The 14,729-nt window shown below is 49.1% G+C and overlaps 1 protein-coding gene across 1 annotated transcript; it reads left to right on the top strand.

The window, feature by feature from the left end:
• Positions 1–6,727: 6,727 nt before the first annotated feature.
• Positions 6,728–9,652, top strand: LOC127343791 (uncharacterized). Its single transcript, XM_051369978.2, has 2 exons — positions 6,728–7,408; positions 8,688–9,652. Exons 1-2 carry the CDS (start codon positions 6,780–6,782, stop codon positions 9,367–9,369), a joined length of 1,311 nt encoding a protein of 436 aa, XP_051225938.1. The 5' UTR covers positions 6,728–6,779; the 3' UTR covers positions 9,370–9,652.
• Positions 9,653–14,729: the final 5,077 nt, after the last annotated feature.

Below are 14,729 nucleotides of genomic sequence, written 5' to 3'. Positions count from 1 at the left end.
ATGCTGACCTCTATCGGCCAGCCTCTCCGGGACTCTGAGTTCGTCGAACATGTTCTCCATGGGCTTGACAAGGAGTACGACAACCTGGTGGAGCATGTTGAGGATCGACCCACACCGATCCTTCCTCACGAGCTCTATACGCGTCTACTGGCCACCGAGCGGCGCATTGAGGCACGCCGCCATGAGGCTTCCGTCGTCCACGACCTCGCCGCCCATGCGGCCTACCGTGGCGCCCCTAGTGACGGTCGCGCACCTGCACCTGCGCCACGTCCTCCGTTCTCTGGCCCGCCTGCTGGAGGCGGTCAGTGGCAGCCTGGCCCGCCTGCTGGGGGCGGTCAGTGGCAGCCTCGCCCACCGGCTCCGCCATCCCCGGGTGGGCGTCCTCGCCCCATATGCCAATTATGTAGCATCACGGGCTACGTTGCATCGAAGTGCCACCGTCACTTCAAGCGCGACTTCCTCGGCATCAGCAATGACGGTCGCGGGAAGAGAAGCAAGCCACCATCGCCGACAGCTACTCCGGCTACACCCCCTCCTTCGCCATTGATCCCACCTGGTACTTCGACACCGGGGCGACGGATCACATGACAAGCGAGGTGGGTAAGCTCAACGCCAACGAGCCCTACCGTGGGCAAGACAAGGTCCGCACCGCTGATGGTTCAGGTATGCCCATCACTCATGTTGGCCAAGCATCTCTTCTCTCTAACACCTCCCGTCAGTTACACCTCTGCAATGTCCTTTGTGTTCCCCTAGTCACTCGCAATCTTCTTTCTGTTCGTAAGTTTACTTATGGTAATGATGTTTTTTGTGAGTTTCACCCGTTTCATCTTCTCATAAAGGACCGAGTCACACGGGAGGTTCTGCTTAGAGGTCGAGTTCACCAGGGCTTGTACGCGTTGGAGGCGCCGTCGGGGCCGGAGGTCTTCAGTGGTGTACGTGTGTCGACTGCACATTGGCATGCGCGCCTTGGCCATCCTGCGTCTCCTGTAGTGAGCCATGTTCTTCGTCGCCATGAGCTCCCTACTTTATCTAGTAATAAAAGTCTAGCAGTGTGTGATGCTTGTCAGCAGGGAAAGAGTCATCAGCAACCTTTTGTTTCCTCCATTAGAGTTATTCAGAATCCACTTGAACTTATTTACTCGGATGTATGGGGCCCTGCCCAAACCTCTGTCAGTGGTCATACTTATTATGTCAGTTTCATTGATGCTTATAGTCGCTTTACGTGGCTCTATTTACTTAAAAGCAAAGCTGATGTGTTTAATGTGTTCGTGCAATTCCAGCTTCACGTCGAGCGACTCCTTAGCCACAAGATTATTCATGTTCAGTCGGATTGGGGTGGTGAATATCGCAACCTCAACACCTTCTTTAGCAAACTTGGGATTTCGCATCGCGTTTCTTGCCCACATACACATCAGCAAAACAGTACGGTTGAGCGCAAGCACCGCACAATCGTTGAAACTGGTCTCACACTTCTTGCTCATGCATCTGTGCCTTTTCGCTTTTGGAGTGATGCTTTTTCCACTGCGTGTTTTTTGATCAACAGAACTCCAACTAGACTTCTCAGTATGAAGACACCCCTTGAGCTCTTGTTCAAGGAACTCCCTGATTACACATTCTTTAAAGTTTTTGGTTGCGCGTGTTGGCCTCACCTTAGGCCATACAATAATCGAAAGCTTGAGTTTCGTTCCAAAAAGTGTGTCTTCCTCGGTTACAGTGCTCTTCACAAAGGCTATAAGTGTCTCCACGTTCCCACAAACCCGGAGAAACTGCCCGCCTCGAGGTACAGCGGGTGGGACGTGCTGAGCGATGCCATCTGGCTCGTGGCGCTCGTGGCAAGGAGCCGTGCAAGCGACGGCGGGATGGAGGGAGCAGCGGAGGCCGCCAGATCGGTGGCGGGGAGGGCACCGGAGGCGCTCGAAGCGGCTGCACCGGTCGTCATCGCGGCGACGCGATCGAAGGGGAGGATCGGCGGCGGCCAGGGGAGAGGTGTGGCGGCTGGGGGTAACCCTAATCGGCGGGCTCTAATACCATGTTAACGTAAGAGGGTTTGGGAGGAACTGGCTCAACGCTCTAGGGCGTGGCCTATCTCATATATATATGGGGTACCAAAAGGTACATACAGGGGTACAAATACATGTACAGATATACAGTCTAACAATCGCTAATGAGAACACTACGCCACAGGCCACACTTACCAGTCGCGATGGTCATCTGACGCATCTACCACTCTCAACCGCCCATCTCACACCATCCATTTTTGTTTCTCGTTGAAATGGTAATTACCATTGGTCCATTGCTACCCATGGCGAAATCTGCAGTATATATCTTCCCCACCCGCGCGTTGCTTCTACCTGCTTGCATGCTCAGCTCCATCTATCTGCGCCATGGACAAATCAACTCTTGATTTAGAGAGTACAACATATATAAGACTACAAGTATAGACCATAACTTATATGCATGGCTTACGCCACTCTTGCAGTCAGTTTCATGTATTATCCGTATGCGATGACTCGCTATCGTTGTGCGTAGTATAGCCACATCATGCATCCTTGGCGAACATGCACGGTGTCGCGCATGCCTTCATGATCTTTGGATAGGGCACATGTATGCTCAAAATTAGAAGCTTATAATGTGGTTTGCTGACCAAACATTTTAAATTTGATGCTGACGGCCTGAAAAGGTACATTTAGTGCAAATCCAAGTTTTAAAAGAGAAAACTATATTTTAGTTGTAGATTTCAAGAGAGCAAATAAAATTACGAATTATGTTGTGTGGAAGTTAATCTCACCTAAGCTCACATTGAGATCGATGGGGAGGGTCACATGTTGACCAATTCCTGGGTCCGCCTCTGTATGTAGCCGAAGAATAGGTAATTCAAATATGGTCCTTCGACGTGAGTCTTGCACATCTCCTCTTCGAAGCTCCTCGTCAGATTCAACGTTGCTAGTATTTTGCACGAGGAGCCATTTATTTGGCATGGGATGGGCGTTGGCTTCACGAGGCTACTTCAGTAAAGACTTCTTAGGTGGTCGGCCCTGGGTGAAGTTGGAGTCGCGGAAGAGGAAGTACGATGACACCGCTGGTCAACCTCGACGATGATCCTGGTTTTTCATCGGTGTATGTGAAGTTTGTGTTTTTAGCCCAAGTGCTTATGTGTGCTCTCGTGATGATCGTGCTCCATGACGGTCGGCGAGGGTGACTATACCTGTTGTTGGCCACTTTCTCACCCTCGCCGAACTCTATTCTCATTAATTAATTAATTAATCAATTAATTAATTAAAATGACTAGTCTTTTATCTTGTTTCGGAAAATTGATCCTACTAAACTAAGTTGGCAGAGATTTTTCTTACGTGTAAGCCAATTTATAAAGGTGCAAATTTCAATGTTTCACCAAATTATACTTTCTATAAGTTGCACTTTTAGGATTGATTTATAGACATAGAATGTATCAACTTCGAATTGGTAGAGTTTTTTTTGAAACTTTAACCAATCTATTAAGCAAACAGCAGGCCGCCTCATTAAAAACCTTCCAGCCCCCTTCGGTACCCTGGAAGGAAAAGAGTGCGTCTGGAACCTACTGCCGCGAGTCATATAATAGTTACATCATCTATCAGAGTTTGCAGAATAAAGCTAGGGGGTTCATCGACCCAATTACAAGCATTGCCACTCTGAAAACAGAACATAGCTATCTCATCCGCCACTTTATTTGCTTCTCTCGAGCAGTGCTTAAACTTCACATCATCTAATCCCGCTCTTATGTCCAGGCAATCAGCAAAGATCGCAGAATTCTCACTCCACCAGGTGTCACCACCAGTGCAGCCTTCAATAGTTTCCAGGGAGTCCGATTCCGCTTCAATCCGGGAGCACCCAAGTTGATTAGCAAGATTGAGTCCATCCTTCATCGCCATCACCTCAGCCATTGCAGCTGAATTCACATGCGGTATGAACCTACCTGCCGCAGCGACAAAGCGTCCCTGGTAATCCCGAAGCACAGCAGCCGTGGCCCCTTTCTTGAGATCAACATAGAATGATGCATCAACATTCAGTTTTATGTATCTGACCTGAGGTTTTGTCCATTTCACAGTCTGATTCATACCTCCCGCCACAGTTGCCTTTGCTGCATTTGCCACTATAGAAAAAATAGACATTTTACAATTATATATGGATGGGGTAGATTCGTTATTTGTGATCCGCCTTCTGAGCCACCATAGATACCAGCAAGCTACTGCAATTGTTTCTTTCAGCCCAGTATTAGGCATACCAACCAGATTATTATCTTCTCTTTTCAGCAAGTGCTCGAGAACAGCCGATCCTGCTCTATCCTCCAGAATTGAATCATCAATTAACCCGCTAATTCCAATCGATTCCCACAAATTCTTGGCAACTGGGCATTGGAAGAATAAGTGCCGCAGATCCTCTGGACCCAAATTGCATACCGGACAACCCGCTGATGTACCAATATGTCTATTTGCAAAAATGCATTTTAAGGGAACAATGCCATGCAGCGCCCTCCAGATAATTTTTTTAACTTTACTCGGGATTTTTATTTTCCAAAGAAACTTCCAAATTGGATTTACTGCTGATGAACCCGGACGTGCAAATTGTGACGCCGTCGGCCCAAACTGGTGGCGCCATTGTAAATAGTAGCCAGACCGGACTGAATATTTCCCATTTTTGGTAGCTTTCCAAGCAATGAAGTCATCAAATCCTTGTGTGTTAATAGGGATGCTCATTATGCGTGCTACATCCAGGGAATTGAACAGACTATTGAGAATGTCCAAGTCCCATTGTCCTGTAATAGGATCTATAAGCTCAGACACTTTTGTATAGATAGAATTCCCCCGACGAGAAGTGATCATTCTGTTAGGACTGCAGCTGATCCATGGATCGGTCCAAATATTAATTTTATCACCATTGCCAACCCTCCAAATATATCCTCTTTTAAAAGTTGTAATCCCAGCCAGAATACTCTGCCAAGTAAAGGATGAACCGGCCTTCGGCCCAGCTTTTAGAATATTGCCATCAGGGTAGTATTTGGCTTGTAAGACTTGAGCACACAAAGAGTCAGGAGCAGTTATCAATCTCCACACTTGTTTCGTCAACATAGCAAGGTTGAAGGAGTGGAAGTCCCTAAAACCCATGCCACCTTCATTCTTGGGATAGCATAATTTCCACCAGGCATACCCGTGCATCTTATTAGTGTTCTCATCATCTCCCCACCAGAATTTTGCTATTGCATCCATCATTTTTTTGCATACACCCTTTGGTATCAAGAACACAGACATAGAATAGACAGAAATTGCCTGAGCCACTGCCTTCAGTAAAATCTCTTTCCCCCCTATGGAGAGAAGCTTCTCCTTCCATCCATTGATCCTCTGAATAATTCTCTCAATAAGGTGCTCAAAACAGTCACTTCTATCCGCTCCTACCAAAGCCGGCAGTCCCAGATATTTATCCGATAAGGCCTCCGTGTCAATATGAAGAGCTTCACATATTTCTGCTCTCAAGAGGGCATTAGTATTTGGAGAGAAGAATATACTTGATTTAGCCAAACTCACCAATTGACCTGAATTTGCACAATAGGTATCCAAAACTTGTTGCAAGGAAGTTGCATTGTTCATGTCTGCCTTCATGAGGATTAGAGAATCATCAGCAAATAAAAGGTGTGAAACTGATGGTGCATTTCTGCACACTCTTACCCCATCGATGCCACCAACTTCTTCTTCATACAACAGGAGACTGGATAAACCCTCCGCACATAGCAGGAACAAATAAGGAGAAAGGGGATCCCCTTGGCGTAGCCCTCTTGTAGGGACAAACATGTCTGTTTCCTCAGAATTGAACCTTATTTGGTATCTTACCGATCTGATACAAGCCATCATAAGCGATATCCATCTTTCAGAAAAGCCTAGTTTTCTCATCATATTCTCCAGAAAAATCCACTCCACTCTATCATAAGCTTTATGCATATCAAATTTAACCGCACAAACTCCATTAGTGCCTGACCTCTTATTTTTAATAGTATGAATACTCTCGTATGCCACTAGGACATTATCAGTAATAAGACGACCTGGAACAAAAGCACTTTGCATAGGAGATATAATATCAGGAAGAATCTCCTTCGAATTGGTAGAGTTAGTGCTTAGTCAAGTCCTACATTGTCTGATTGCATAGTGATTCACGCATATATGAGTGGCGAGTTGGTTTTTAATTGATTTTTTTAGTTGCAAGTAGGATTGCAATTGAGATTATTTCAGTTGCTACTGAGAATGCAACTAAAAAAAACTCAAAACCGTTAGATTTACTTCGTGATTTATGATAGTCATGAGTTGCAGCATGAGGTCTAAGTGAGATTTGATACCATGCGACGAAGTAGCTCCACCCTTTTTTAGAATCCTACCACTCGTTACATGCTTCTCTCGTTTCGGAGAATTCATTCCTAGCTGGATTAAAAAGAAAATTGTAAACAACTGTATAGAAAGTGAGCGGCGGTCGGTCTAGTGTTAGTTTAGGGTTTAGGCACGAGCCAGACGACGACATATCTCACGACCCACATGCAAATCCTACTAGCGTCCAATTTCGTCCACCAAATCAAATCCCCTCGCTGATCGACCAGCCCTTTTGACGGGTTGCTCTTCCATCTGATCGACCTGCCTCCGCTTCGCCACGCACGCAGCTACACGCTTCGCAGAGCTACATATAAACCCCCGCGCGTAGGGAAAGCCAATACAACAGCACGCACCTGTCAGTTGATCGACCTCGAGCGCGCGGCAACGCAAATGGACCCCTGCGCCTTCGTCCGCCTCACCGTGGACCAGCTCCTGCTCAAGCTCCCCGCCGTGCCGCGCCCCAGCTCCGGCGCCGCCGGCGTGCACCCCTCCACGTCGCCTTGCTTCTGCACGCTCCACCTCCACGACCAGCCCTCCTCGCTCGCCCGCACCGCGCCGGTGCCCCTCGCCAACGCCTGCTTCCCGCACGGCGCCGGTGGCCCCGTCGTGCTCAGCCTCGACGCCGCCGCGGTGCAGCGGCTCTCGGGGCGCCCCGCCGAGCTCGTCGTCACCCTGCACGCGGGCAAGTCGACGGGGAGCGCCGGCTGCGGCGCCGTGGGCGCACGCCGCGCGCTCGGCAGGGTGCGAGTGCCCGTCGACGTGGGGCGCGCCGCGGCCGGGGAGACCGTGGTGGCGCGCGACGGGTGGGTGGACGTGGGGAAGCCGGCGTCGGCCGCGCGCGCGCAGATCCACATGCTCGTGCGTGCCGAGCCCGACCCGCGGTACGTCTTCCAGTTCGGCGGCGAGCCGGAGTGCGGGCCCGTGGTGTACCAGGTGCCCGGCGGAGGCGCCGGCGGCGGGCAGCGGCAGCCCGTGTTCACCTGCCGGTTCAGCGCCGGACGGAGGGCAGCTATGACCAGGTTGGTGGCATGTTAGTTTGCATGAGACGCTACACATTTGAACAATATGCATGGATCCTCCTCCATTTGCTTGGTAAGTTAGCCATTTTTTGTCGTTGTGCTCTGCTCCAAAAAAATGTCTTCTCCAATGTTTCTGAATGCATATTTCGGCGCTGAGTGAAAATTAGAAATTTACCGAATCTTTCCCAGATTTTAAAATTTAAATTGAAGCCAACGGCTCAAGTAGCAACTCCGGTTTTAGTGAAGTTAAACGCTGTTGTGCATAATGAATAAATACCATAGAAATGTGCAACATGAAAATGCTATGGTTAAGCCATTTGGGCATCCTCTTCTATTTGGGGAAGCAAGGTAGCTCAGGTTATTAAGTGATGAGAATCTATTTTGTGCACCTCTCTCCATATAAAACTCGAAGAGAATTCCCCCTTTTTTCATTTCAACTTTATTTTGAATACTTTGCTTTTGTTCCTCCCATCATCCTTTTTCATTATTGGATGCCAGCTCGTAGATGCCTTGCGGATAATTCATGTCATACCACGTATCGGTATTGGCATAATCACCTTATAAAAATATTGCAGCATCCATATGCAGCTAGGCCTAGGCGTTCTTATTTAGTTGGCGTGGCATACTGGCATGGGAGCCATGAGGCATTTCTTCTTGGAATGAATTGGTGAAATGTTTAATAATAACAGGGTACTATAGCTCTAGTCGCAATCGGAGTCACTGTTCACTGAGCTTTCGAGAGAAAAACAACTCCAGGATATGTTATGTTTTGCTATCTGACCAGCTGTCAAGTTTGGTTTCATGCATCAGAACCTTCACTCTCAGTGCAGCTCAGATCCCATCGTTTATATAGTATCGTGTTTAAGATTAGCTTAGATAAGAATTAACTCGTAGCTAGGCTTGTAGGTTGTAGCCTCTGCTATAGGACTGTCGAACATCCAGCATGATCGGGATTATTCAGAATATTCAGATAAGCAGACACACCAACCGTGCATGTGCATGTGATGAACTTTACCAACCTGCTGCTGCTCTAGCTACCTCATTAATTTCCTCCTGCCCATTTGATCTGTAAGCTCATTAGCTGTTCAGAATCTTCCTTACATTATCATGTCCACTACCCTTACGGCCAGTTCACCGTGATCGCCTTTACCTACTGTTCTTTTTTGTCACTAGTAGACCTTAAAGTACTGTTACTGATTAAGTACTAGCCATGCATCCATGCACGCACTTGTGTTCTTGAGTTTACTAAGCTAACCACGTGCATGTGCATCTTGACCAGATCTCTGACGTCGGAATCGTCCATGGCTCGGAGCCCCAGCCGGAAGCTGCGATCCTGGCTGAACAACCTCCACGGCGACGGCGACGCCCGGGCACGGCGCGACCAGCGGAAGGGGTGGATGGTGACCATCCACGACCTGTCCGGCTCCCCGGTGGCGGCGGCGTCCATGGTCACCCCGTTCGTGCCGTCCCCGGGCTCCGGCCGCGTCTCCCGCGCTAACCCCGGAGCCTGGCTCATCCTCCAGCCCACCGCCGCCGGGGCGTCCAGCTGGAAGCCCTGGGCACGCCTGGAGGCGTGGCGCGAGCGCGGCGCCGTCGACGCGCTCGGCTACCGACTCGAGCTGGTCTTCGACTCGGGCCCCGTCGAGTGCGCCGTCCCCATCGCCGAGTCGTCCATAAGCGCCAAGCGCGGCGGGCAGTTCGTGATCGACCCGGCCACGTTCCCCGAGGGTGCCACCGGCGGCGCGTGGCCGTTCGCCGGCGGGTTCGTGATGGGGTCCACGGTGGAGGGCGAGGGGAAGGCGAGCCGGCCCACCGTGCAGGTCGGCGTGCAGCACGTGGCGTGCATGGGCGACGTGGCCGTGTTCGTCGCGCTCTCCGCGGCTGTCGATCTCTGCATGGACGCGTGCAAGCTCTTCTCGCACAGGCTCAGGAAGGAGCTGTGCCAGGACCAAGACGACTAGCGCCACTCTTCGTCTTCGTGGTGATCTTGGGTTCGACTCGCCAAGTATTCAGTTCCTTCTTGTGGAAGTGATGGCCTGTGACTGTTTTTTTTAGTTTAGGCTGGGTCGGATCTCAAGAACAGATCAACAGGGTGTGTGTGTATGTGTTTATTCTTTCGTTCCGATATTCTTTCGATTCTTTGTAGTATACGTCATGTTCTTGTATGCTCCTTTTTTGAGCGATTGAATAGTGGATGTTAGATGCAACCGTAGGTGTATGATTTAATGTCGTTTGAATGATTCAGTTGGAATGTTCAATCATGTTCATGAATATTCGCCTGGATGCCTGGTACATGAAGAAGAACATGAGCCACGGCCTTGTGGTTGATGATGTCGGACCACACGACCATGGCCGAGCCGCCGTTTGGACATTTCAACTCGCTTGGCGAGATGGAGGAGCTTGAAGCAGATGTGGATGTTAGATGCAACCTTAGGTGTACTGTTCAGTGTCATTTGATCGATTCAGTTGGACGCGTTGGTAGACTGCATGCCCTTGGCTCGCATCGGGCCAGCAATTTTCGGTCCGTTTGGTTGCCTGGGCCGAGCCGCGTAACCGGTTCTCAAAGCAGTGTCGGACCAGACCCTGGAGGAACGCTCGGTTAGGCAGTTTCCAGCGGTGCAGGCAAATCTCCACACCCGGTGATGCAAAAGGGAATCTTCGGCGCACGCGCGCAGACGAGAATGGAGATGGCGGGAGATGCGCCGCGCATCGGCGAAAAGCGAAAAGGGGGCGGGAAGGATTCCATCACCTCCCGCCACGCCCCATGGCCTATTTCTACCCTCTCCTCCACTGTCCCCCCAAATTTCGAGCCCCTCCTCCCATCGGCAAGCAGGTAAGAGGCGCACGCATCTCCGGTCGGCGAAGGTTGCGGCGGCGGCGAGTACATCTGGGCTGCTTCATCTACTTCCTGGTCCAGCGCATCTTCACCTCCGGCTTTGACTGTAAGCCATCCCTTATCCCAATACCGCGGTAATGTTTAGGTCTAGGTTAGGAGTAGTCAGATCTTATCTAGGGTTTTGTCTTGTAGCAGGCGTTAGTTCGGATTATGGTGAGCTATCATGATCTTGCTAGGGTTCGACATTTTCGGTTGCTACTTTGTCCCAAATGTGCTCACCTGCCATGATATTGCTAGGGTTTGTGCTATTCACCGTTGCAATGAACTACGTGTCTGATTTAGGTTGATTGTTGGTATGGTTTGTGCTATTCACATGTCTTTGTTTCCAAGTAGATTCACGTTATATGTACTACGATGTGTGTAGGATTCCTTCTGTGATGACTTTAGTCAGGCGCTTGTCTGCGTTGGGGACTCTCAGATCCCTTCGCAAGTTTCTGATTCACATCCCTCCTATGACTCCAAGGTGGCGGTCACCCCTCTGCATGTGTCTGACCTCGTGTCTCGGGTAGTGATAGAGGTCGCGGCTAGGTTGGCCACCACAAAGAAGAACAAGAACCGCAGGGAAGCGGTGAGGGCCTTGAAGACAGGGCAGGAAAGGAATGCCACCCTGAAATGGCTTCCATTCATGTCCAGCTTCGTGTTGGAGAAGATGTGCGGCTTGATACAAAGTGGAGTGAGAACTGACAAAGGATTCAAGAAAGTCCATATCAATTTTGTGGCGAAGGGCCTTTTTTACCACTATGGTGTGTCCGTCTGCTCCACTCAAGTGTACAACCACCTGAGGAAGTGGAGGCAGAGGTGGCTCACCATTAGCAGGCTCCGCTATCTAAGCGGTGCTCAGTGGTGTGAGGATACCAAATGCATCGTCCTTGAGGGTGAGCACTATTGCGGGCACGTCGAGGTGAGCACCTCACTAACTGAGTCCACCTCATTAACTATTTTGATCAGCCACGAGCAGAACTAACATCATTGTCCCTTCGTATCGTAGGATCACCTAAAGAACGTGGAGTTACTGAATGTGCCCATTGCCAACTACGACGAGATGCATACCATCTTCTCCTTCGGCCTCGCCACCGGCAAGTACACCATGGGATCCAATGTGAGCCCCTCGGCTCGGCTGCAGCTAATCCTGCACCTGAGGATGCCGAAACCCAGGAGTCACGGTCAACCTCGATGGGGCACCTGACAAGGCTGCCGACGCGCCTGAGAAGGTGAGCGCCGGCAACAGGAAGAGAGGCGCCTTCGCCGACGACGAGCTGGTGGCCTTCACCAACATGACTGTTGTTGTGAAGGACGTCGCACAGGACATCAGGGACAACAAGCCCACAGACATGCACCCTGACATGTACAATGCGGTCATGGACATGCTTGGCTTCGCCGAGGATGATCTCATGGCCGCCCTCAGCCACCTCGTCGACCACAAGGCAGAGGGTTCCAGCTTCGTCGGCATGATCGAGCCACACCGCGTCCTCTGGCTGAGGAACTACCTTGGCGAGTACCACTCCAAGGTGTAGTGGTTCCCTTGAGGGGGTGGTTCAGGGATGCATGCATGGAGTTGGTGATGATGATGATGATGTAAATTCTGGCAGTAGCTATGATGAAAAACATTTGATGGCCCCCTTTTGTAACTATGATGAGGTGGTATATACTAACCCCTCGGGTGATGGTGAACTTGCGGTGTTAGGATGACACCCACTTTTGTTGTGGTGGTTTGATGACACCATGTTAGTGTAGGATAAACTTGTGATCCACTTTTGGAATGATCATGCATGCCCCTATTAGTTTATCATTTGTTATTGACACTTGTGTTGTTCTATTTCTCTTTTCTGAACTGCTTCATGGTTGTGATCGATAACTTCTTCTTCTTATGACATGCTAGTGGTATGTGGTGTTCTGCGGACGGGTTCGAGGAATCTACAGCTCATGGAGAGTCTGTCAAGATCAGGTCAATGGCTACTCCAACAACAGCTACCGAGGGTATGAAACATTGGAGGACGCACAACAAGAGTACCTCATCTTCCTGGAAGAGGACTTCCTGGAACATCAGGCCATCGATGAGGCAGTGCCATTAGCAGAGCTGCCGCCGGAGGAACTACATGCTCTACAAGGAGCACCGCCGGAGGTACGTCCCAGCCGGGTCAAAGATCGCATCATCGCCTTCCTCATCGTGGTGATCGTGAGGATCTTGTTCTTCTGAGTGGTCTCTGATCGTATGTAAGATGCTATGACATGATAATCTCACCCTATTTAAATTGTGGTAAGGATATGGAACTGTGATTTGAGAAACCAAACAACAGATTCATGTTTTCCTGCGTGAAAGTTGGGCTAGAAACAGGCAACCAAACGATGGGGCTGATACGTCCAAAACGTGTCTACTTTCCCGAACACTTTTGCTATTGTTTTGCCTATAATTTGTGTATTTTGGATGCAACTAACGCGGACTAACGCTGTTTTCAGCAGAACTGTTCTGGTGTCTCGTTTTTGTGCAGAAATCTAACTTTCAGGAAAATCCTCGGAATTTATGCGAAAGGTCTTATTTTTCCAGAAGACTCACGGAGCCAGAAGGGCAAGCCAGGTGGAGACCCGAGGGCCCCACACCATAGGGCGGCGCGGCCCTAGCGTGTGGCCCCCTCGGCCGGCTTCTGACGCCCTCCTCTGGACTACTTAAGGGGTTTCGATCTAAAAATCGCGACCAAGAAGTCGAAGTCGCCAGAAACCCTCCAGAACGCCGCCACATCGCGAAACTCCGTCTCGGGAGCCAGAAGTCTCCGTTCTGGCACTCCGCCGGGACGGGGAATTGGAGGAGATCATCGCCATCATCACCACCGACGCCTCTCCATCGACCAGCAATGTTTCCCCCATCCATGTGTGAGTAATTCCCCCGCTGTAAGCTGAAGGGGATGGTAGGGATTGGATGAGATTGGTCATGTAATAGTATAAGATTGTTAGGGCATAGTGCCTAGTGTCCGTAATTGGTACTTTGATGATATTGTTGCAACTTGTTATGCTTAATGCTTGTCACTAGGGCCTGAGTGCCATGATCTCAGATCTGAACATGTTATTGTTTCATCATGATATTCATTGTTTTATGATCTTACCTGCAAGTTGTATACACATGTCGCTGTCCGGAACCAAAGGCCCCGAAGTGACAGAAATCGGGACAACCGGAGGGGATGGTAGTGATGTGAGGATCACATGTGTTCACGGAGTGTTAATGCTTTGCTCCGGTACTCTATTAAAAGGAGTACCTTAATATCCAGTAGATTTCCTTGAGGCCCGGCTGCCACCGGCTGGTAGGACAAAAGATGTTGTGCAAGTTTCTCATTGCGAGCACGTACGACTATAATTGGAACACATGCCTATTGATTGCTTTGTACTTGGACACCGTTTTATTATTATCTGCAAATGCCCTGCTTGATTGTTACATGAGTTTCTCTCATCCATGCAACGCCCGTTATCCGTCCCCGTGCCTACAGTATTTTAATCCTGCTGTTTACTATAATCACTACTGCTGTCTTTGTTACTCTGTTGCTGTTATTTTACTACTCGCATCGTTATAAAACTGTTACTATCGATAAACTCTTGCGAGCAAGTCTGTTTCAGTGCAGCTGAATTGACAACTCCGCTGTTAAGGCTTTCAAGTATTCTTTGTCTCCCCTTGTGTCGAATCAATAAATTGGGTTATACTACCCGCGAAGACTGCTGCGATCCCCTATACTTGTGGGTCATCAAGACTGTTTTCTGGCGCCGTTGCCGGGGAGCATAGCTTTATTTGGAAGTTCACTTGGTTTGATATTGTTCGCTGCAAATTCTCCATCATGGGTAAAACTCGCGATCCTAAAGTCGCCATATTACCATCCACTACAAGAAAAGGTACAACTCTGAGTACCTCTGCTACTCTTGATTCACCATCTGTGATAAGTCAATTTGTTTCACCGCCGCAAGCTTCACTTGCTGGTACTTCTGCTGAATCTGAAAACTCTCATAATATTGATAATGTTTCTGCTGTGCTTGATGGTAGTGGTTCATTTGGATCCTTTCTAGATGCTACAATTGCTAGGTCTAGACAAATTGAAAATACTAAAACTCCTAAGGCTACTACACCTGTTAATTCACCTGAACTTGATTATTCTAGTGATGATCCTGATGAGGATTATGTGGAGCTTAATGATGATTTTATTAATAGATGCAATGCTACTGCTGATGCAAGAAAAATTAAAAAGTTTCTCACACAATATACTGTTAGACATAAGTTATCTCCTGATCCTAAATTTGCCACATCTCCTATATGCATTAAGGATAAAGATTATGATTTTTCTCTTGATCTATCTCATATAGCTATTGTAGAGAAAGCACCCTTTTGTGGTACTGAAAAAGAAAGTGTTGCAGAACACATGATTGAACTTTCTTCTATGAGTAGCTTGT

Source organism: Lolium perenne, chromosome 3, assembly GCF_019359855.2.
Source record: "Lolium perenne isolate Kyuss_39 chromosome 3, Kyuss_2.0, whole genome shotgun sequence".
In the NCBI taxonomy this organism is placed as follows: Eukaryota; Viridiplantae; Streptophyta; class Magnoliopsida; order Poales; family Poaceae; genus Lolium; species Lolium perenne.
Note: the sequence above shows the minus strand (reverse complement) of the source record. Positions and strands in the feature narration are given on the sequence as shown.